The sequence below is a fragment of the Lepidothrix coronata genome, unplaced genomic scaffold (assembly GCF_001604755.1).
Source record: "Lepidothrix coronata isolate B3197 unplaced genomic scaffold, Lepidothrix_coronata-1.0 Scaffold39, whole genome shotgun sequence".
NCBI lineage: Eukaryota > Metazoa > Chordata > Aves > Passeriformes > Pipridae > Lepidothrix > Lepidothrix coronata.
This window is the reverse complement of record NW_016690219.1, coordinates 2,697,724-2,721,581: the sequence shown is the minus strand read 5'-3', so window position 1 is coordinate 2,721,581 and position 23,858 is coordinate 2,697,724. Positions and strand designations below refer to the sequence as shown.

Here is a 23,858-nt window from a genome sequence, read left to right as displayed (position 1 = left end):
ATGAAACCTCAGCTACAGAGTGTAGCTTTGGGTCAGATATCTCCATAAGTCTGAATACTCATTGGATGGGAGGATCTAGCTGCACTGTGCTGTATGACAGGTGAAGCCACTGCCACCATGCTTTTGAAGATTTCAGGAGGATTCTGAACACCAGGATATGACTGAGGGGCAGCTCCAGCAATTCTGCAGAAGTAGGGTGACAGAGGAGGATTTAACACTCATGCCACAGCAGCACAATCAACTCTTGCTCCTTTGTGTGCTTGTGGATTATAGGGGGCCAATCATCTGTACACCAATTAGGACATCCAAAAAGTTGTATCCCTTCTCCATTGCCACAGAAGTCTTCTCTAGCTTGTGTCCCTGTTTACGCTGCCTTAATTTTAGATGTAGGATATCACACTCTGGAATTATGGCCAACGAACACATCTTTCCTGCCTGTTCCTTTGCTCATCAGTAATCCCCTCTCTGAATTCCACAAAGTCAGTGTCCCTCCCTCAAATAGCAGCAGCAAGGGTTGCCCATGCTGGCTGAACTGGAGCAACACAACTTCCAGCTTCTGCCTCCCCTCACACCTTCCTTCAGTCTGCACAAATAGCGAAATAAAGAGACACGGACTGACAGAAGGTCTTTTCCTCTCTGGGTGTTTTCAACAAGTAGTTGGCTGCCAGAAACGAGATCTGTGCTGCATACTTACTAACTGAATGGATGCTGGAAGGATCTGGACCATAAGGAACCTTCCAAGGAACTTACTAATTCACCAGGAGTGCTGGTGAGCACAGCACAGCTCACTTACTGTACTCTTGCCTTCTGTCCTGATACTCACTTGATAAAGGGCTCAGGTGACTCAGAGTCTGTTCACCAAAATGTGATAATTATTTGCTTTTCAAAATAAAGCCAACTTTAACTGCTATATGAAGGTTCATATTAAAATAATATATCAACTGAGTTGAACATCGCTAAAAAAATCAAGCTTAAAAAGCTGCTGCACTATGGAGAATGAGGGTTTCTTATTGAGTAGCTTTCTCTACAGTTTTTCCCTCTGAGAGGACACACTGCATCTTTTCACAAGAGCCACGCTCAACTGCAGGTCCTCATTTAAAAATAAGCTCTATCTGGCTCTGAGACAGGTAAGACCTCCTGCCTCTGAATGTCTTCTTACTCTGACCTAATGTCTTCCATCACAAAAGACTCCACAAGAACCAGTTCAGCCACTATCTGAGAACAGACACCTATGCAAAGGAAAAGGGGCAATGGTTTAAAGCAGGGCACACTTTAGAGAGGAATAGAGAGGAGAGAAGAGAAAAATATTCTCTAAGCAACTGAAACCACAGGAGACTGTGAATGGATAACATATAATGACCCAATCTGTGTCACTAGGACTAGTTCTTCACCTTTTATGGGAAAAAAAAAAAAAAGAAAAGAAAAAAGGTCTTCAAATGGTCAGGACTTTGGCTTTGCTTCTCCTTTGACAGAACCATCTCCAGCTGCATAGGACCCCAGGCACCAAAAGAGGACTCTGATTCCCTACTGATTTGTAGGGAAAGGCACCACCCCTTAGATCACCACCCCCTGCCACCAGCCAAAGGTTATTTGCATTTCAGCTGCCTCAGACTCCCCCATGCTGGGAGTGGAATGAGGCAAACACACAGAGAGTCTGAAGTTACCTGAACTGCTGTCGAGATGAGAAGAAATGAAGCTGTAAGTTTCACATACGGACCGTGCTTCATGGTGAGTCCAAGCCCCTTACAAAAAGGGATTGCTCTGTCTGAACTTAAGGCATAAGGATCTAAGAGCAACAGAATACATAAAATAGTATTTTCCATAGGTGAATGTGAAATAATGATTATTAAATCTAGGCATATTTAAATATATCTTACCATCTTTTTCCTTTACTCCAAGAAAAAGAACAACAATTCCAAGAAGATACACACCTCCTATGACCCCTGCTGCAATCATATAAACTTTTGCCTTGGAAAGAGAAAAAGACATTTGAAATTGTGACAGGAGAATGACAAGTCATTATGAAAATTTCGGTCTCTTTCTGGTGAGTCATCTGCAAATGAAGAAATGCCCATCTGTATACAGCCAACTGTCTGTCTGTTACGTCTCTGAAAATGTTCGCTTCTGCAGTTCATTTCTAAACTGCACCTGCTTTAGGGTAAATCCAGGGCACGTAAGTGTATACTTTTTGCATAAAAAAAGAAGCAGTGAATATTGTGTTGGCAACCTGATTTTTTAAAAATTTTCTTATGTCGAAACTAGCTACAGACATACACACTTACCTATCAAAAACATGCATCATCCGTAGAGTGATTCTAATTTTTAGTAAATCCAGTTGCTCTAGCTGCACTGACTGCAATCTGGAACTTCATTCTGAGTGGGAAAGTCCTCAGTACTGACATAAACATAATTACTACAGCTTCTGCAGTTATACATAATGATAATAATGAATTTTAGAAATCATACTTACTTGCCAATGTTTTGAGAATACGGTAGCTTGCATGATGGTTTTCCAGTTACTTAGTGAAATACTCAAGCAAATTCAGAAATCTTTGCTTCCTATTAGTCAGGGGAACAAACCCTCCAAGGATACCTCCCACATCATCAAATGACATTTATTGTTTCTAACTCTGATTGCACTGACTTTGGGTTAGAGCTTTGAAAATATTTTGCTTCAGTGCTATGTAATAATTTATACTGTGTTATCAAAGATAAAATAAGTGCTGGTTATAGAATTTTATGTCAAAGTGACTATTTGATAGGAAAACTGAATTCTAAATTACAAGTTATATGTTGAAAATGGAACTATTATAAATCTAGGAAGCAGCTGGTAAATAAACATGCAATTACAAGAATTTACTTCCAAATATAAAGTCACTTAGTATAGATGCAACCATGTAAGAATAGACAACCTTCAAGAAAATAGCTTTTGTTAAGTTATTTACATTTCAGAAAATAACATGGTGAAATAAAGGAATGCAGGACTATTCTTTATTTGGGATAAAGCTTTGCATTTTTTTAATATCAGAGCTATAAATTAAGTTACAGAGTACTTTCATACTATTGGTTATGGCTTGCTCTAGCCACCATTTTTTCATAGAATCATAGAATTATTTGGGTAGGAAGGGACTTTCAAGACCTCTATTTTCAACCACCTCTCATGGGCAGGGACACCTTCCACCAAACCAGGTTGCTCCAAGCCCCATCCAACTTGGCCTTGAACACTCCAAAGGGTGGAACAGCCACTTCTCTGGGCAACCTGTGCCAGTGCTTCACCAGAAAAAAAATCCATATATCCATTTAAATCTACCCTCTTTCAGTTTAAAACCATTTCCCCTTGTCCTGTCACTACAGACCTTTGCAAAAAGACTCTTTCTATCTTTCTAAAAAGTCCCCTTTAGGTACAGAAAGGCCACAATAGGGTCTCCTCAGAGCCTTCTCTCCTCCAGGCTGAAGAAATCCAACTCTCTCAGCCTATCTTTGCAGGAGAGGTGTTCCAAACCTCTAACCATTTTTGTGCCCCTCCTCTGGGTCTGCCCTAACAGATTCATGTCTTTTATCCCTCCTATAGCTACTTTACAGTTTGGCATCTTCGGCAAAGCTCCTCAGAGTAATTCTGCTGTCACACTGAGGAGGGATTGCAAAGACAACAGTCATGAAACCTTGTTTGCAACAAGGTCATTGTCTCAGCTCTAGCATTACTGATTTCAAGGCTGTCATGTCCATGCTCATCCAGCTGGATGATATAATATGGTGTTAGAGAAAGATCCCCACCCTTCTCCCTAAGAGATTTTAGTATGTTCCCATAGACTTACTTGATGAGACAGGATATCTGAGGGGTCTGGAATGCTGGTAGTGTCATGCCAGGAGTCAGTTGTGTTTACTGGGGGATTCACAGTGCAGTGATGAGAGACATGAGCACTGGCCACAATCTGCCCCTGAAGTGCTGCTCCAATCAAGGTCCCAAGCACTTCCATGGTCATTCCTAAAGAAGGAAGCACACATGTGCACTGAGGATGATAGTCTTGCCTGTTTGTCTCACTGAAGATAAACCTCACCAAAACATTTTCTTTTACAGGGAACAAGCACAAAGAGCAATACCAAGAACAGCAGAATTAGAAGGTTATTAATAGAACAGTTTCAAGGAAAGAGTTTTGTCATCTATTTTCTGATCAGCTTTTAGAAGCCTCCATGAAGGAGCCTTTTGCATACAAGCTGCATGAGAGATGCTGAATGCTGAGATTAAGAGCCACAAGAAGATAATACAGAAACCTTTCATCTCAAGGACCAGAGTGAAAGTACAGTTTAAATGTTAAACACCATTTTTTCCAAAGCAGGACTAAGAGCCGTAACATCGGACTGTTCATCTCAAGCTTGACAGTAACTTGAGAAACACTTATCTGATCAGACCTCTAGGTCCTCCATCTGTAAAATAAAATGATATTTACCTCAGGTTTATGGAAATAATATAGCTGCAAAGCTCTTGGAAACAGCAGATACTTATGTTCTTAAGTGCCTAAGGCCATAGTTAGGCAGAACTAGTTGCCTCAATCTCAGAGAATGATTCAGATCACTAAGACTCATCAGAACAAGGGATCATCTAAAAAAACAACCCAGGCCTCCACTTGGGAAAGCAAAGATTTAACCATGGGCATCCCATTCATTGCATTGATCAACCAGGTGACTGGTTGTGGCAGCTCTGTTACGAGAGAGTGGTGAGTAATTTGGGTCCTAGACCATCCTCAGCCTGAGGGATTTCAAGCCTACCATGCCTGTTTCCATGCAGTGTAGCCATATCCAGCATCACTGTGGCAGGGAGATAAACTGAATTCCTGTCCTAGCTCCAGAGACTAACTCTAAACCCTATTTATGCATTTTGCATAAAGATGTATAGGGTTGAACGCATGAACACATTAGGAACAGGGACCAAGTCTCTCTGTTTATGAGGGAATGCTCTTCTCATTGACCTAAATTTCAGGCTTCTTTCTATTTTTTCTCTCTCAGTGGCTCCCAGGGTCCCATGTTCCTTTCTCAGAAGGGGAATTTGAAGGGCTGCTTCCAGAGCAGGTTGTGTCCTTGTGATTATCATACCCTCTCTGGGAAATGACAGGCATTTCAAAAGCTCCTAGGCTCAGGTTTATTCAAGTTCCCTGCTCTATAATAGCCTTCCTAGGTGACCTCAGACACTCCTTTTTGTGTGTCCCTGTAAAGAAATAAAAACACTTCACCATCTAACGGAAGGGCAATGCACAGAGACTGCAAGGAGATCAGACAGTGCAGTAATGAAGGCTGTATGTAGCTATGGAAGATCCAGTAAGGAAAAGGAAAGAGAGGCTTTCTACGAGGCTTGGATCATTTAAACCATTGCTACTACACTCCCAAACAGAGAATACTTCTGAATGGAAAACTCGAGGTGCCACATAACATTAATTTAAACCAATGGGAAGTAAAAATAAAAACCTTCTTCCCCAAACTTCACATCTAATCTTACTAGTAACTTTACAAGTCAGTCCATACACACTAAAATCCTGGCAGATGGTGAAAGTTTAACCTCAGCCTCAAGTTTAACCTCAGGGTTTGAACACAAACTAGTCTCAGTTGGGCTTTGCAGAACGTCCAAACTATTGGCTACTCAATGCAAAGGCAAAGCACTCAAATCACACCTTTCACTCACAACACCACCTACACATTTTTAACCTTCATCTAGGGCTCTACATCTGCATTTCATCAAGCACTTGTATAGCATAAAACTCAGAAGCATTATTAGAGGCATCAGAAATGCAGCCATTATGAAATCTTACTTTCTAAGAAGTAGTAGGAGCTGGGAAACAGACAGACTTCAAAGTTCTTGTGTGCTCAGAATTTATGATGTATTAGCTTCCACATTAGCCAAGAAAGCTGATCTTTCAGAAAGCAGATTGTACCTTGAAGTAGGTTATATTTTGCCCAGATTGAAGTAAGATTTATGTTAAAGCAACTTTGGAATCCAGTATTTCTACCTTGCATTCATAATAACAGCAGAACAAAATTTATAATAAGCAGTTCTGCTTGTCTCCAGTAGAGGGTAATGGATCCTCTGATCTCTATCTTTTTTTTAAGAGCACAATTCATATTACACAGCTGTTTTTCTTTAACAGTTGAAGAAATGCCTGAACAACTGGCTGCATTCAAGACAGTGTATCAACAAAAAGAATTCTTTATGAAACCCAAAGAGAGCCAAAAGTATTTAAGTAAAACACTTACAAAAAAAAAAAAAAAAAGGGAGAAAAAAAATATTCTCACATAATCATAACCATTACAAGAAATCTTGGTTCCAAACAAATATAATTTCAAAATATACAAAAATATCAACATCTGAAAAAGTCAAAACTATGGTTCATTCCAACACCTTAATTTGGCTTAGGAGAACAGCTGTACACTCAAAAGTGAAACTCTTTCTGAACAATAAAATGACACTATAAAATGTGTGACACCTCTCAGCCATGGAGTTCAACAGCTTTTATGAGCACAAATTTCACATGCCTATGAAGCCTTGCATGGGACTAGCAGATCAGAAAGCCCATTTATTTGGATCACAGCCTCTGAAGACATAAAACCAGACAACAGAAAACACTAGGTGCATGGATTTAGTTAGAATTTAGGCCAGATGACTCAGAATACAGTCAATGCCAAAGAATATAACACAACTGGAATCTCCTGCTGTTTAGTCCTGTCCTGTGACTGCTAGCCCAGACTTTCTCTTGAGATAGTTGATGATAATGCAAATTACAACTGTTCCATGTGGCTGGAAAAGGGATTGGGTTGCTCAGGGGATATTGTATCTAGAATTTTTTTAGCAGTTCTGGCCATTTCATTGTGCCTCTGTGGGTTTCAACATACTCAATCAAGTATGTTGAGGGTTAGAAGGCCTAATGGAAAAGGGCTCTTGCCAGGAAGAGAAAACAGATGCAACAAAAAAATTACAAGTTATTCTAAAGCAACACTGAAAGGCAAGTTAAGACATAGAAAAGTCTTCCATGTGATGTTTGACTCCTTTCTCTTTACCTCGCTCAATGCAGTTACACAGTAAAGAAGGCATGAGAACAGAGCTCAAGAGAGTAGGAGGGGAAGAAACTGATCTTACATTCAATTTATGATCCATACAGGAAATCCTGAAAATGTTTTCATTGCACTTTTTTGGTCTGATCAATTTGTTTCAAAGCAAAAATTTCATCTAGTTTTGATTGTTGAAAAGCCAGAAATATGGTCTGGAAGCCCTCATTCTTTTAACTAACCTGTCAGTGTTAGTTCTGTCACAGCAAGATCTGTCCTTAAACTACCCGATATACTTAGAATTAATTAAATACACACAGATTAAATGAAAAGAGATATTTCAGTTTGTGTGAACATGCACAGAGAATCGATCTCCTTTCTGGTGAGGTTAACAATCTTGGTTCTATGTGTTTTCAATTTTTTTTCAGAGAAAGCGAGTTTGGAATTCGAATTTATAACATGAAACACATAGACTTAGGAAAACATTAACAAAAAAAAAGGAACAGAACAAAGCAACAAACCTGAACAAAACAAAATCAAAACAACAAACACCTTAAAATTACTTTCATACTTTCTTTAATTGAATGGGTTTGGGATTTTCCCCTACAAATCACCTTTAAATGAAATCATTCTTCCTTACCCTGACTTGGGTAAGAGTGATTTTTATTGTTTCATCTGGCTAGCAATAAACCAAAAAGAGTTTATAGCTAGCCAGATAATTTGAGACAATGGAACATTAACATCTCCTGTTTATCTAGAAAAAGAGAATTCCTTACAAGACAAAATCATTTTTGTTAAATATTAAAAAATTCTTATAAAAGTCCAGTTTAGGGACACAAATCATTAGGAACTTCTTATAGATAAAGAATGATTACCAAAAAAAGCCCTAATCCCCATGAGAAAGCCCAGATCACACTCACGATACGCTGTTGCAGAATCTCTGTCCTTCTGGTCTGTGCTGAGAAACATGGTGAGGGCAGAATATGGTACTTGGAATAACTATGCAAAGAAAGAACATCACTTAGGAAATGTCAGGGAAAAAATGCTGTATTCCTTTGATATCCAGGAAAATGGTTAAATGTGACCTTGGAATTCATCTAGAATGTTCACTTAGAACGTTTAGAACCCTCAACCAATTTTTTAGCACAAAGACCTGTCTTTTCTTTCTGGTTTGTAAAGCATATAAAAGGAAAACAGTATCTTTCATAATACAAATAATAAATAATAACATACCAAGAGGCTTTACCTTAATCTTGTGGTCCTTCAGTTTCCTTGAGAAAATATCCTTCACAGATAGGCTATAGAACATCTATTTCTTTTGCACTAGGAGACTATCATGTTCCTAGCTTGAGCTAACCAACTAGAAGTAAAGCCATGAAGAAGAAATACGTAATTTTCTGCTTTATTCAAGCCAGAAGACTATATAAATCACCAAAATATTTCAACTACTTGTCTAACCATGTAATTCCAGGAGATACTTGTGAAAACTACTTGGTCTTTAGCACCATTTTGCCACATACTCCTTAATTTAAGGATAAAAACACTCAATTGCTATGTCTGTGCACTGACAAAAAGGTAGATAGAGTGTTGCCTTATTATTTTTACAGCATTGTATCCAGTATTCTGTTAAATCCTGGTGGAAAAAATGCACTGGCAATATTTATTGTGATGCTGGGTAAATGAGCCACACTTTTACTGCAAGAGAGGCTTTATCTACAGTAGTACTTCACTGAAAAAAACTACTGAACATCAAAGGCTTGACCTTTTCATCGGTCATGATGTGGGTGGGATCCTGTCCTCATAACACCGAACTAAAATAAAATCACTTCTACAATCCTGGAATGACATTACAGGCCTGACTCTCAGACTGTTGTGAAGTGGAAGTGGGACATGAACCTGCTTGAACAATCAAGTTCTCTGTGGTGTTCCCACCACCACAGAGATCTGTAGCCAAACTAGGTCTTGCAATCTGCATCCTACTCTGTTTGTACAAAATGCATTCCTGTTCACCTCCATCAAACATGGCAAACGTGTACATTTTCAAAGCTCTGCCACAGAAAACTTATTTCTCCTTCAATAGAGATAGGAAGTTATTTAAAACCATACTGAAATAAACCATCTTTCTACAGAGAAAACAAAGGAGCAAGGGAAATATTCAGGCTTAACACAGGAATACAGAATTCGCAGGTCCAACAGATTTGTCTCACTTCCAGTCCTAATCTGCTGTGTGATGATGCTTTGCATGAAAGGGACCTTGTTCATCTTGGTATTGGCTACAAGGCAAAACAGGGTGATAGGATGCAACCCCTACATGCACAGTATGGAACATGTCAGAGAAGTTCTTTGTGATCCACTGAAATGAGGGCTTCTGCATAAATATTGCAAGTTTTGGGGTGTTGTAAAAAAATCACACGCCCAAACTCTTCCAACCAGGCATAAAAATCATGATGCCTACTATCAGTACTATCAGGTACCCTGACTTTTCATTGCCTCCTAGCTTGAGTCAAAACACCCAGAACTTGAGCCACAAACCTGCTTAGTCTCCTATTCTGCTCCTGAAAATAGAAGCTATGAGCAGTTGGATGTCTAACTGGAATTAGGAATCCAAATGTCTCTGTGGATCTATAAAATTTATAGATAGTTGAGTACCTAGGGCACTGCCAGTGGAAGTGACAGGAGGTAATTTGTCTGAATTAGCAGGTCATTTGCCAGTGAAAGCACTGGCAGAAACCATCTACTTGCAGAGTTTGATAAATGAACATTTGCCTATCCCTTAAACACATTGGAAGTTGAAGCAAAATGTGAAGTCAAGTTAACTAAATATGAATTAATACAGACAGACAACAAGCAAGTTACTGCTGAGAATATCAGGACCTGTAATCTACTTACTGTGGTCAAAGCTTGGAAAAGGCAGTTGAAAGTCACGTACCATGCAGCTCTTCCTGACACAAAAGGAGGCAGGTACCACATGAAAAAATAAGACACTACTGTGAAGGGTGTACATGCCAGCATCCTGCAAAGAAGATTAACACATATCAATAATCTTAACATAATGATAGCAAAGCACATTAAATTTTCCTGCTAATAATCAATATAAGTTATTTTTCTAACCAGGATAATGCCATGCTTTTAAGTATTAAAAGTTAGTGTGCATTAAATACACAGATTAATATAAAAAGTGTACAAGTACTTCCATAGTAAAATAATAATAATAAAATGACAAAAAAACCAGGAAATCTGAAAGAAAAGAGCTAAACTTAAATCCCACTCAGAACAGACACAATTTCCTTGCACACGCACTGTAACACAACACCTATATTGCCATTCCTTGGTACATGTCTCAGATCACACATTTATTAGAAAGAACCACAGAAGACTGAGTTCTGTCATCATGTCTTTGCATGCTCCAGCAATTTTTATATGATCCTACTTATTACTAAGATTCCCTCTCCCAATTTTAGTACCCTCAGTTTTCCTCTCAACTGAGCCTCTTCACTGCTACTTCATGGACAGCCCACTGTGAAAGTTCCTACTTCTATATCTACTTGGATATATGACAATTTGCTCCATTTAACTCAACAACAAAACTCCTAAACACTTCAAACACAACAGTATCATCTTCTGTTGAGGAAGGTGGCTTTAAAAAAAAGAACCACAAAAAATTACATTAGTCTAAAACTTATATCAGGCAAATAACACTTGTCAAACTCCATGACACAGAAGAAGTGGTCAGATGCTATTATTTCCTAGAAGTCAGAGCTGCAATCAGGGCTCTCCTGTATTCTTGTAAATCAGGCATTAAACAACATATTTGGATGACCAAGATCCTAACAAAAAATTTCCAAACATGTAAAAGGGAAAACAGATTAATCCCTTCACAACAGCACTACTGACATTGGGGGTCAGCTGATTATTTTGCAACCGTGAACTGAAAACCTGGAATACAAAAGAGTAATGTGGGTAAATAGTTTAGTAAAACAATGGCTTTCCCACACTGCTCTTTGGGATGGAGCTGAGCATTTACCAGGAAAGTGCCAGGTTCTGGTATTTTCAGTCCCCAGGCCACAGGTCACCCACAGCAGGTCAGCAATGAAAATATAAACAAGGGTAAAATCCTAACACAGCTCAGGAAAACCACCTTCCTCTCTCTCTGACTGAGCTCTTCCAGAGGGTGTCCAGGCAGAGTCACCACACTAAATATTTTCAAAGTCCCTTTTTCATGCAACTCTTCAGCAACAACCCTCTTAGTATTATTCCCCCCTTTCTTTCTCTTTCCACGTTTTCCTTTCCTCTTTAATGTCAGTGAGTTTTCAGAGCCTTGTTGAAGTTGCTGAATATCTGAATGTCTACTATTATCTGTTTGCCAAAATACTTGACCTGTATTTCAAGTCAATGTCTGCTTCTGCCTTTTAAACACATTAAATAAGAGATCAATAGCAATTGATAACTTCATACTATATTGAGTACAGTATTAAGAGATAGTTAAATGTTCTCTTTCTTTACTGATGTTCTTGCTTTGTTGGCAAGCTTTTCTGACTGAAACAATTCCACTGCTTCACTCTAGAGTATTAAAAAGTCAGAATAATTTCAAAATACTACAGTATTTTTAAGTTAGTGGAAGTCCCATTTTTTTGCTTTGTATAAAAATGGTCTCACTTCCAAAGTGTAGGACCAAAATTCTTATGAAAATATTACCATTACCAAAAAACCAGACAAAATCCTCCTGCAAAGAAAGCAGCTGTTTGATGAAAGGCGGGGTTAGATAAGCACTTTTCATGTAATAAGTGCAAGATGTGCTGTAGTTGGTTTACAGTGTGAAGGGCTGATAAGTTCATGCTTGTGCTAGAACGGGAGTCATTCTAACATCAATTTAACACTAACAATAAACACATGTATTTGCTGTATTTGCAGAGAATTTGAAAAAAAAAGTATCAGAATATGTCTAATAGCATTTGTATAAAAATTTTATTATTTTATTTTTTAATAACTTTGTTGCTTAGTTAATTCAGAGGTTATTAAAAACCACACCATTTATCTGGCCAGAAACTAAATCCTGAAAAGAGAAAGAGCAGCATGCTCCTCTTTTCTCATGGGGCTCCTGGAAAAAATCTCAACGTTGACCTCAAGTCCCTGCTCCTACTGGGGCCAAGAGCAGCTGATCTCAGCCTTTTTCCAACATGTACTTGCCTTCTATATTTTGTCAGATATAAGCTACCCACGGACAAGTTCCTGTAGCTCTAAAAGCACGTGAGAGTGAGAGAATCACCAGCTAAAAAAACTGGGCTTATTTTCCCTGAAATTAAAACTTCCTTGCTCAGGATTTTTGTTGTGATTCAAGTTTGGGGGTTATACTAATTCAAAGTTCATTGATTCAAAATATTTTACAATATACCCTTATGATGCATGAGAGAAAGAGTGATGAAAGACTCCAAATTTCACAAACTACTCAGTCTCTCTTTGACTTCCAAAGTACTAAAACATTAACAAATACATGCTCTGTGGCCCAGATGAGTCTGAGTTCCTCTAGCATGGACAAATCTTTCCCGATTTTCTTGCTTCACACCTGTCAATCTCCTTCCTATACATGTAAAATTCATTCTTCTAACCTCTCTTTAGAGCATATGAACAGCACATGTAGGAGTGCACTAACTAGAGTGGACACAAGTGTAAGATGTTACAGTGAAACATCACACTCTCCCTTTAGAAGTGCTCATTCATTATAAAAGTCACGGTGATTTTTTTAATTAACTATTTTGATTACTGGATGCAAGAGAAAGCAGGAGCAGAATGAGTGCTGTAAGGAAGAACCTAACAGAGCTAAGGGCAGTGCTATGGTGTCACACCTGTCCCACAGTCATGCACACACATCCTTTCCTGAACTGAAAGGCTTAGGGAGTTAAAGCTAATGGAGCTCTTGGAAGGCTGATGCGAGATGTGAAGGCATTCTAGGACACAAGTAGAGATAAGTTCCAACTTTGTGGAAGAATGAGGCGAATATTCAACCACAGATTCAAAAACGTTTTAGATCTGGGGTTCCTGTTTTGTTACCAACACAGTCTTCTGGCTTTATTTGTTTGTATCTCCAGCGGTAAAAGCCTCTTCCGTATTTTCACAGGTGAAAAAGTTAAAGGCATATAGATGACATGACAACTTTTCTTTTTGATTTTATATATGTAAAATGAATACAATCACTAAGACTAGTTCAAGGAGGTAGCTGTATGATCACAACACTCAATAATAATATATATATATGTAAATATATGTACACATTTATGCTTACCAAGGCATGAGCCGGCCAATTCTTGTCCATCTACTTTTGCTAATAAAAAAGCCAGCAACAGGATCAGTAAATGCACCTGAGGCTTTGCCAACGAACAGCACCAGAGAAGCATGAAATGGAGTAATCTGAAAGTACAGACAGAATACAGTAAACAAGAGCCATTGTTTCACAATACAATGAGACATCATAAAGCAACTTTCCAGAAAAAAAACACCTCAGTGTTTCAAAGAATAATGATAGTTCCTGTACAAAACATGTCTGCTGCTGTCATAGAAATTCCTATTGGTTACCCATAGCAAACAAATGAGACACTGAGACAGGCACCATGAATCAATGAATTAGAGGGGGGAAATGCAAGGAAGGGAAAATCCTGAATGTGTTTAGAATGAGGAAAATGAATTAGATAGTCAAATAGCAAAGTCCTGGGTTTAGTCATACAATCTGACAGAGTCCCTCTGTAATTACCCTCTTACTTTGCTCCATCTACTCATATCTTTATCTTGACCTGATCTAGAAAATAGTAGAGGGAGCTGTTTACATGCACTCGTGTTTTTTCATCTTCTGAGATTAGCAACAAGGCTGCCAACTGGTGGTATGTGGCTGAGGAAGAGTTTGTAGCACAGCAGACTTTATCCACTCAGCACTGAACTGTGACAACTGAACTGCATAAGGCACATCTGTTCAAATCAAAGTTGCCAGCACATGTCCATCAAATCTCACTTGAAAAATGTTTGTGGATTACGTAAAAATAAAATGCCCAAGTGGAAAAATCCTTTAACAAGAAGTTAACCCAGGAGGACCATATTTTCATGCCCATATAGAAATACAGTTTATCCCAGGCAATGTAGTTGTTTTTTCACATATATCTGTACAGAGCTTAGGAATTCCCATCACACAATGGTCAAAAAAGTGAGTTCTCCTCCAAGTGCTCAGTTCATGCCATTGTAACTACAGTGCTGAAAAAAGTCATTAAAAGCCACATAAATATGAATGTTCCTCAGAGCAATTATTGAGAGACTGCTGAAACAGCCTCTGTGGCTTAAACAGCAGCAGCAGACAAAACCCCTTCATCTCTGTGTTTCTTCATGCCATTATTGCTCCAGTACAGTGGGAAACCTGGAAAATGCAGCTGAGCAAGCTGACCCAGCTTGAGCAGGTATCTCTCTATTTTCTGCCCACTATATTGTCTCCTAGGCAGCATCACCTGGCTTCCAGCTGGAGCAGTCCCCTACCCACTGATTTTGATGTCGGTCTTCCCCCAGAGGCGAAAGAAGGAAGCAGGGATCTCTGAATGTCCTGAATGACCTTTGTAAAAGGCAGGTGCTATCCACTTCTGTAATCACACCTGTTACATTTTAGGTGAAATTAGGTGAAATTGCATTGGCAGCCAATCTTCCTGTCACCACCAGCTCCAAGACACATACCCCACCTGAGAAAGCTTATGAACCGGGAAGTATTGGGAAAGTAGCGACAGTGGCTCTGCAAGCATTCAGTTGCTGAATGGTAGGACAAGGCTGGCATGGGCTGTATCCCACAGTAGTTTGCTGATGTTCACCTCACCCATCTTTGCTGAATTGTGCCCTCCCACAGCCAAGGTGACAAGTAACCCACCAACCCTTAGACAGCCTTGCTGTGGGGGCTGCACCAGAGCTGCTCAAAAGTCCCTGCTGCTTCTCAAGAGAATTCTGAGTCACTGAGCTTCTCAAGGTCAGCCAAAACATGAACAAAATAGCAGTCAGAAGGACAGAGGGTCTGAAATACTGCAGTTATGAGAGAACACAAACCTACAAATTAGATGGCTTTCACGTTGGTATTGTGTTCAGATAACTTGAACACACAGAAAGGAAGTGGATATTACATAAGCAGAGGTGGAAGAAAGCTTTGAGCAAAAAGCAGAACCTCTCATGTTATGAGTGGAGTGTGTATATTCACCTTGTCTTCATCATTGGTATGGGCTTATACATCCCTTGGCTGCATTTTCTTAGCCCCTAAATCTAGACAGTGTCTGTCAGCACCAGTGCCAGAAACTTCTCAGTGTTATAAAGGAGCTAAAATAGTTCTGCCTTTTAAGTGGGTAAGAATTAAATCCACGTAGTGACTGCAAAATTACATGCTCTCCCCTGAAAACGGGTGGAAAAAACCCACAAGATTTCAGAGCTGTTTATCAGGCCTTGAAATAAATCCTATCCCTGCAGGATTACTTCAGAGAACAAACTAAACCATCAGGGAACAAATAATTGAGCCCCTTAATGAAGGAGTAAGTGTATCATTACAAACATTAAGCAAAATCATTTGGTTTCAGTAGAAGCTTTTTAATAATATAATTATTATTGTATCATTTATTTAGGTAGTGTCCAAAGACGCAAGGACGAGGCCTCATCTTTCTGGACACTGTACACAAACACATAAAGAAATAGTCCTTTGCTTCAAGAATCTTCAATTTCTGTGATAATCAGAGAGTGGGGAAATTGCCATATTTATAAGCATCCTGGGAAAAACAGTGTTAGTGTCTTTCTCATTCTGTTCATGCTTTCTCATCTCCAATGGCTTGTATTGCCATCCTTGATGTAAGAGGGAAACAAGTGTAGTCAGAGTGCACCCACCTCCCTCCTGCATCTCCAAGCTCCCTGTTCCACCTCCAGCTCCTCAGATTTCACACCATTCACTTGACATCTTAGACACTGCTGTCCAAAACTGGCCCCTTTTCTAGGTCTTGTGACTTTGATCTCAACAGGACACCCAAGATGATCTCAGTTTTACATGCACATCTTATTGTGTTGCAAATTTTATCAAGTAAGTCAGACCTCAGCTTCTAATACCAGACTTTTATAGGAAAACCATAAACCCAAACTTTTGGACATGTCCAGTCATAATATCCCACATTTTCTACATCTGGAACAGCAAATGGGCAATGACATCTGATGCAGAAGTTCCTGCTCTTTCCAGCAAAGAGAAACAGTCATCAGTGCTGAATGCCACTCATGTAGTTTCAGCAACAGCTCTTCCCACTGTCCCTGCAATTTGGCCTCAACTCCCTAAAATCCTTTTTTCTATCCTAATGCATTATCTATCCCACCTAGTTACCATGCAGGCATACAAGACAATCCAAACCAGTAAAAATTGCTTATGGATTGATTTTCTTTGTTTCTCTGCTGTCCTGAAATCTAGAAAGCTGGAGCAGCTGAAAGTCAGATGAATGGGATGATTCCTACTTTGTTTCATCAGGTCTGCTTCTGCACCATAAAGCCACAGACTGCAAGCAAAGAAGGTTCAGGAAGGATAACTCAGCTTTCTTTGTAACAAAATTACCTTAGACAAACCAAATAACATTTGTGTGAAATTATGCTGACTATTGGATGCAGCTGCAGTGATTTTTAACTGAACCAAATTAATAGAACTTCACAACCCCAACATGGTGCTGTTAATGTTTCAGATGTCCCACATTTTACGTTATCTGGCTATTGACACTGAGAACTGCTTTTTCTTGTGTCCACAAGTGTGAGAACACTACAGCACCTAAAATTCTAATAATGATCCCAACCTAAAAGCAAACAATGGCCACTTCAAGACAGAAAGGAAATTAGTGGGAAAAAAAAAATTGTGGACAAGTTTATGCAGTTTCCAGGATGCTGAACAGCAAGAGGTAAGAATAACAAGACAGTCTGGAATATTTATTAGCTAATTCCCCTTTTATCATTTCAGGGACATGGTTGACAACAACAGAGTTAAGTCTACAGTCTGTAAATGTTTCCTGTGCTACTTACATGGGCTATATCCAGCAGGTAGATTTGCAGGAAGAAAGCAGCAGCACTCCCTGCCACTTGATTTGGGGCACCTCCTATTGCATAGCACAATTTGCTGCAAATCGAGAGCCTGTGTTCCTGTGCAAGAAGAAGCAGAACAGATGATGAGAAAAACAAGGTACACAAGTTAAAAGCTACAGAAGTGTTAAGGTTAAAGTCTGTAGTCACACCACTTTAATGTATTTGCTTCACAGCTATTCCACTAGCAAATCCATATGCCCTCAACCCTTATCATCAGCAGGCATTTGGGTGCTTATTACTTTGATTTTTAATGGTTTTGTTCTTTAATTCAGCCCATAAAAACAGATTACAGTGCTCCTAAAAGTGACTTGTGATGACCCTCAGGCTTACCTACCTTATTCTCACAGAAGAAGGAACAAGTCTACAAACAAGCAAGAAGCAGCTGAGAAGTGCACATACTGTCACACTATTTTCTGAGCCTAGTTTTTTCTTTGAATGTTTAACTAATTTTTAAGGTTGAAAACTGGTTTACTTTTTAAAATAATAATTTCTTACATTAACCTTTCAGGCCATAATAATCAATATACATTCTCGTACCACAGTAATTAAACATTCACAGAAAGAAAGATCAACAGTCAAATCCAGATCAAATACATCCCAAACATTTGTGCCCCATTCCTTCCTTTGTCACAAAATGCTGGTGTGATGCTGGCAAAATCACTTGACTTTTCATATCTTTCTTTTAACTTGACTTCTCTACATCTGTGAGAGTCAGCATGATACGGAAAGTGATTCTGGGGACCGAATCCTCTTTAGAAAGTCACCCTAAGTGAATTTTAAAAATTTAGCAAAACTGCGCTCTCTCCTTCGCGTTTGATGTTTGAAAAGTACTGCAAACGTCCAAGAATATCCTCTAATACAATTGCCAAATAAGATAAATGCTAAAAATAAGGTTTCATAACAGTAATTAAAAGAGAAAAAACCACACAGATTCTAATAGAAATTCTAATGAAGAACACTGTTTTTTTTTCCAACAGCAGAAGTTCCAGAATACTGGAAAGCCTTTAAAAAATCTTTAATTTCCTGCCATAGAATTCAAGATAAAGGAAGAAAATGACTCTTCATTAATCTTGTCTTCCTTTCAGAGGGACAAAACAAAGAACCCAAAATTTGTCTTTCAGGCTTTCAGTCTCTCTTTAAAATTTGCCATCAGCAGGAGCCAGGAAACATGAAGAGGAGCAGCAACATTAATCCTGGGTCTGCCTTCTCTATGAATTGCCTACACAAGCCCTTAATTATTACATTAGATCAGGACAAAAATAGAGATATGGTAATGAAAACCACCACAATGATAATATTCTGACACATTACCTAATTTCTGAACATTTTTAAGTTTACTAACCCATTATCTTTACTCCTCAACAGTTTTGAGAAGTTTTAGACTTCCAGGCAGAGCCTTTCATCATCTAAACATTTTTCTTTGAACTGTTTTATCTGAGTGGGTTTGAACAAAGGAGCATGAGTATCAGGACTCTTTCCTTTTTGTGTTTTCACAGAAAAAGACAGGGTGGGATCCCACTACTACACCCAAATAAAATGGACAGTGTCAGGGCATGAGCTGCAAAATGTTATCACCACAGCAGGCCTCACTTTATCCTGCACTGGCAATTTTCTTCTTTCCAGGAAAAGAAGAGTGATAAACAGTCACAAGACAGACTTCGTTAGAACAATACACTATTTACTTTGATGAGAGACTGTAAACACAACAGACTACATACATATTTGCTGTACAAAGTAACTCTCCATTTTCCATACACAAGTCCTATCAAATGTGAGCTTTACTAGACTTGTGAAGCCTACAGAATCTTGTTCATTTGGCTCATCACAGCTCCCTTGAGCTTTGCTCCAGGGGCTGTGTACTTTAAAACTTTATTTCAATTTTATTTTTTAATTATTCCCTTCTCCTAGTCTCACCTCCATCCTCCCAGAAATTAAATTACTTTAAAAGTTTGCTTTCCTTTGATACCTTTCCTTCTGATCTCCAAGCATTGGTAAGATGACTTCCAGTTGAAAACAAGAGATATAAACCACTTCTATGCAAATCCTGTATCATATTTCACCCTTAAAACAAGCCAAGAAAAACATTTAGGTCTATATGCTGTTTTCCCACTTATTTTCCCTAGTAATTGAATCACAGAATGATTTGGGTTAGAACAGACCTTAAAGATCATCTTGTTCCACCCACCTGCCATGGAAAAGGACATCTTCCACTAGACCAGGTTGTTCAAAGCCCCATCCAACCTGACCTTGAACACTTCCAGGGACGGGGCAGCCACAGCTTCTTTGGGCAGCCTCTTCAGTGTCTCACCACCCTCACAGTAAAAAATTTCTTCCTCATGTCCCTCTTTTAGTTTAAAACCATTGCACCTTGTCCTTTCAATAGCTAAAGCCATGATAACTCAGAAAAAGTAAATGCCTCTATATAATATGCATGATTCCAAAATATTTTTAGAACACAAAGAATGTCAAGTTCTTAAGAATTAATCTAATTAAAGCTGTGGTACAAGAAATGGTCATCCAAGATTTAAACTTACAGGCTGCAGGCAGCACTCCTGTCTTTACATCAGTTTTGTGGTTAGAAAATTTACAATCTTAGTACATTTGTCATAAAGTCTCACTCCGATTCCACACACCCTCAGAAAGCTGCTGAACTACTTTCTGAACCATGCTCCCAGATCACCTTGAAGCAAAGTTAATACTTTGGTCACAGCAGTAGCTAAGTTTTAATTAAATTTTGGTTATGAATGTTATTTTCAGAATAAAACAAGCTGTCAGACAAACATAGCATACAGAGGTGTCCTGTTCAGTCAACCACAGAAACACAGGGAATCTGCAGTTCATGAACTTCCTGAAAGGTAGGTGACATCCTGATCACTGTTCCATGCCTGTTTTCCTTTTATTTTGCCTAATTACTTTTGGAACTCATTTGTACATTTAGCCATAAACACCACGGCAGTTCTACATGTGAATGATACCCAGTGTGAAAGGAAATGCCACCATCATTGCAGATCTGCTGCCTGGTAATTTCACTGAGTGCCCCTTTCTTTCTAGCTGCTGGGAAGTGATCACTCAGGCTCTACAGTCTGGTGTCCAAAAGAAGCAGACCATAAAAGAGTTCTGACTCTCCGTGTTGAATTTATATACTAATGACCACATTTTCTGCCACAATATCCTACAAGACAGTGGTAAAATGAAGGCAGGTCTCTGCACCAGTAAAGCTGAAGCATTTCCTATAGTTAAGAGCAAAAAACATGCATGTGGCAGCTGTCTGTTATGGGATCTAGAGGAATGAGTCCCCCAACCCTGGTCTTGGGAAGAGCACTGGCTGTCAGCAGCTCCCAGGGCTTTTCTCTGAGGCCTGGCTGTTCCTGCATTGCTTCCTCAAGTAACGAAAAAAGCTTGATTCCTGTGAAACCCAGTGAAAGCCTTTTCACCTGTGTAAGTTTGTCAGCAAGCTGAAAGTACCCCACAAATCACTAGAGATCTGAGTGTGTAGGCAGTGGTCAAAAAAGTAAAGAAACACAACAGTACAATGGAAATTTTGTTTCAAGACTCCTGTGGTGTAGTTGAATGTCAACACTGAATTGCTTCTATGAGCTTTAGGAGAAATGCAAGATGATGGCGTGAGAGGTAAGAGAAAGGAAGGTCTAATGAAGTTACAAACTTGACAATTCTGTACTTATAAATGCTCCTATCATATAAAATTTAATTGTGTTTCAAGGAAAACCAAGAAAGCATAATAGCTGAGAGATTTTGCTCCTTAAATAGAAAAGTAAGCTTAAACATTGTTATGGAAAATTAATGCTTCTCATGCACTTTAGTTCCTTTATTTTTAATTCTCTTGTAAGTTAAAACCAAACTTGTAAATTTTCCCTTCCCCAACAGAACAGAAATTTATAACAGACCATCTTATTTCTAAGAAAAGTATTTAAGCACGCTGAAAACAACTCCTTGCAGCTATGTGTAGATATTGCACTTACATTATGGACACAGGGAGCAGCCTTGTTTTGTCCTAAACTATTTGTTATCAGTTGAGTCCAGAACCCAACCAACAAGTATATTAAAAGCAGTAAGGAAAGAGAACAAAACCTGTGACTCAAAGATAAATGCTAGTCTAGGTTTATCTGAGAAACAATGAAATGCAGCTAGAGAGGAGCAGCTTTTGAGTCAGCTTTTCTCTCAACAGAGAATTAACACTGGTAATGTTTCTGTTCTGTGAGTGATGAAGCAACTGCCTCTTGGAAGCATGAGTGTGATAGTCATAGGTGGCATCCCAGGTGCCCTCACACCAAGCACCTTGAGAACTGTTTTCAGGTTTCCTAATGACATCAGCCTACCCTTGAGTGGAAGAAACAACAGGAGCAGGGCTTGGATGCAGACACCTAGAAAGGGCATATAAGGTGGGATAAAGCAGTACTTTCCCAGGATACTCTTCCATCTGCTAATAATGCTAAGGGACTCTGCGAGCCAAAATTGGTGTGTGCCTGTGGAAAATCTTCAGACTTCTGCCATCAATGCACCCTAAAAAAACCGAACCCCGAACGGCACATGCCCACCGTGGCTGATAAGCTCCAGGACCTGAACACTCTCCCCTGTGCTGTGGAAAGCTACCTCAGCTTCTCTGCTTGGAAGCTGCCCCTTCCCAGTTTTACCTGGTTTCCCCTCGAGAGTCACGGAGTGGGGATGTCCTCGCTCACCCCTTACCCTGCTCCCATTCCCACCTCGGCGAGCACCGAGCCTGAAGGGGCAGCATTAAACACTCAGTCGCTCACAACACACACCTGGAAGTCAGGAGTTACTGAGGGGAGCGAACCTCTCCTGCCTCCAGCATCTCTCTCACCCGCCTCGGTCCGGGAGGCAGGCCCGGAGGGGAGAGGGGTGGGAAGGGAACGCGCTTTTTCCTGCCACGGCAGCGGACAGTGAATCCAGGGAAGACAGCGGGGCTACGGCGCTGCCCAGAGAGAGCGCAGGGGCAGCGGGAGGGGTTGAAGAGCTGTTCCAGGTACTCGCCGAGACCGCGCACGAAGCACCGCACGAACCGCGGCGGCAGCGAGCTCAGGCTGCCCGGACCGCCGAGCGCCCGCAACCCACCCGCGATGAGAGCGAAACACCAGCGCGGCGGGACCCCGACACCACTCCGCCCCAGGCTGTGCCCGAGGGGCTCCCCAAGCCCCCCGACGGCCGTGTAACCACGCCCGCAGCCCCTCACCTCCTCCTGTCCCGCCGGGGTGTCCCTCGCCGCCCCCGCCATGGCACCGTGCACATCCCACCCCGCCCGACACCTGCGCGCCCGGGGCGGGGCGGCCGAGGCAGAGCGGGCGGTGTGACCCTGCCCGACTCTCGCAGAGCCCGGAAGGTGCTGCTGGCGCTGTCACCCCGGACTGGGAGAGGGGATCCCCCGCCCCGCCGAGCCCCGACACCCTGCACCCTCCACGGGGCAGCTCCCGCAGCGCGGTGTTCCAGGACGGGGCACGGCGGAAGGTGCCGGGGCTGTTCTCAGCCGCAGCCCAAAGATGCCAGCTCTAAGAGATGCGCTGTTTCCCGATTCACGCGGATGTATGACCAACGCCGTCGTTTGTGAGTTGGACGGAGATCACGCAACACCCGCCCGCCCTGCGGGAAGAGTCGCTGCTAGTTCTCCCACTAGGAAGAATTTCTTCACATTAAGGGTGATTAAATATTGGAATGGGCTTCCCAGGGAGGTTGTGGAGTCATAGTCCCTGGAGGTGTCTAAGGAAAGATTGGACGAGGCACTCAGTGCCATGGTCTAGTTGACAAGGGGATGTTCGGTCACAGGTCGGACTTGATCTCAGAGGTCTCTTCCAACCTAATTGATTCTGTGATTCTGCTGCCCTCCAGCCAATACCCTTATCAAGGCTGTAGGAGTTCAGCACCACCCTGCCCACAGGAAAGTGCTCTTGCAAGCATGCTCTGCACCAGAGGTAAAAAAATACAAATTGCATTTTGGAGTATGAATTCTTTCAACAGTGAGACAGCCTGAGAGAAGGTTTAATGAAGCCAACAAAGACAGGAGGACTTGTGACCTGCCTGTCTTGGGAAGATGACGACTAATCTATATGCACAGGGCTTTGTGGCTTGACTGATTCGAAGAGCTCTCTGCAGGGTCACCTTGTGAGTACTGGGCAGCCACTGCAAACCATGCCATAAAGTACTGACGTGCAAATCCTGTGCAGTCTCATTTCACAAGACTAATCATTGCAAATTTGCGAAATACTTAAAAAATAAGGCATTATTTTCTTAAAACCAGACCTCCAACAGAAAACTGAGATTACAGCCTTAACAGGCCTTGTTGAAAACTCTCTGGAGCTTTTGGGCTCCCAGGTGGTCCTGAAAGGCTGAGGCCAGATGAGCTTCAAAACACAGACAGACTGCCCAGTACCAAGCTAGGTACAAGGTATGCGTCTAACATTGAAATTCAGCATTTAGGTTCTCCATTTTCTCTTCACACATCATCCTTGTAACACACTAAATCTTTGTTACTTCCATTTGCATGTTTCTTCACAAAGGGAAAACCAACAGGGGAAACAACAAAATTTCCTTTCTTTGTTCTTTTCTTGGCTATCTCAATTTTGCTGTAAATCATGTTAATGCACAGGCTTTACTCAAAACAGCAAAGGTTTGCGAAGAAACAATGAATAACTGATAGTACTTGTGTGTTTCACAAACTCTGGCATTGATCAAGCCAGTTTTACTGTTGTTTG

The 23,858-nt window shown here is 40.6% G+C and overlaps 1 protein-coding gene across 1 annotated transcript in view; it reads right to left on the bottom strand.

Moving 5' to 3' along the window:
* Window positions 1–17,665, bottom strand: part of MFSD2B (major facilitator superfamily domain containing 2B) — a 33,115-nt gene extending 15,450 nt beyond the window's left edge. The window contains exons 1-8 of the mRNA XM_017812984.1: window positions 17,638–17,665; window positions 17,077–17,273; window positions 13,313–13,437; window positions 9,922–10,045; window positions 7,953–8,031; window positions 3,816–3,985; window positions 1,878–1,968; window positions 1,665–1,786 (exon numbers count right to left, since the gene is read on the bottom strand). Coding sequence (XP_017668473.1) covers window positions 1,665–1,786; window positions 1,878–1,968; window positions 3,816–3,985; window positions 7,953–8,031; window positions 9,922–10,045; window positions 13,313–13,437; window positions 17,077–17,273; window positions 17,638–17,665 — 936 coding nt within the window. The remainder of the gene's footprint in view (window positions 1–1,664; window positions 1,787–1,877; window positions 1,969–3,815; window positions 3,986–7,952; window positions 8,032–9,921; window positions 10,046–13,312; window positions 13,438–17,076; window positions 17,274–17,637) is intronic.
* Between the last annotated feature and the right edge of the window lie 6,193 nt (window positions 17,666–23,858).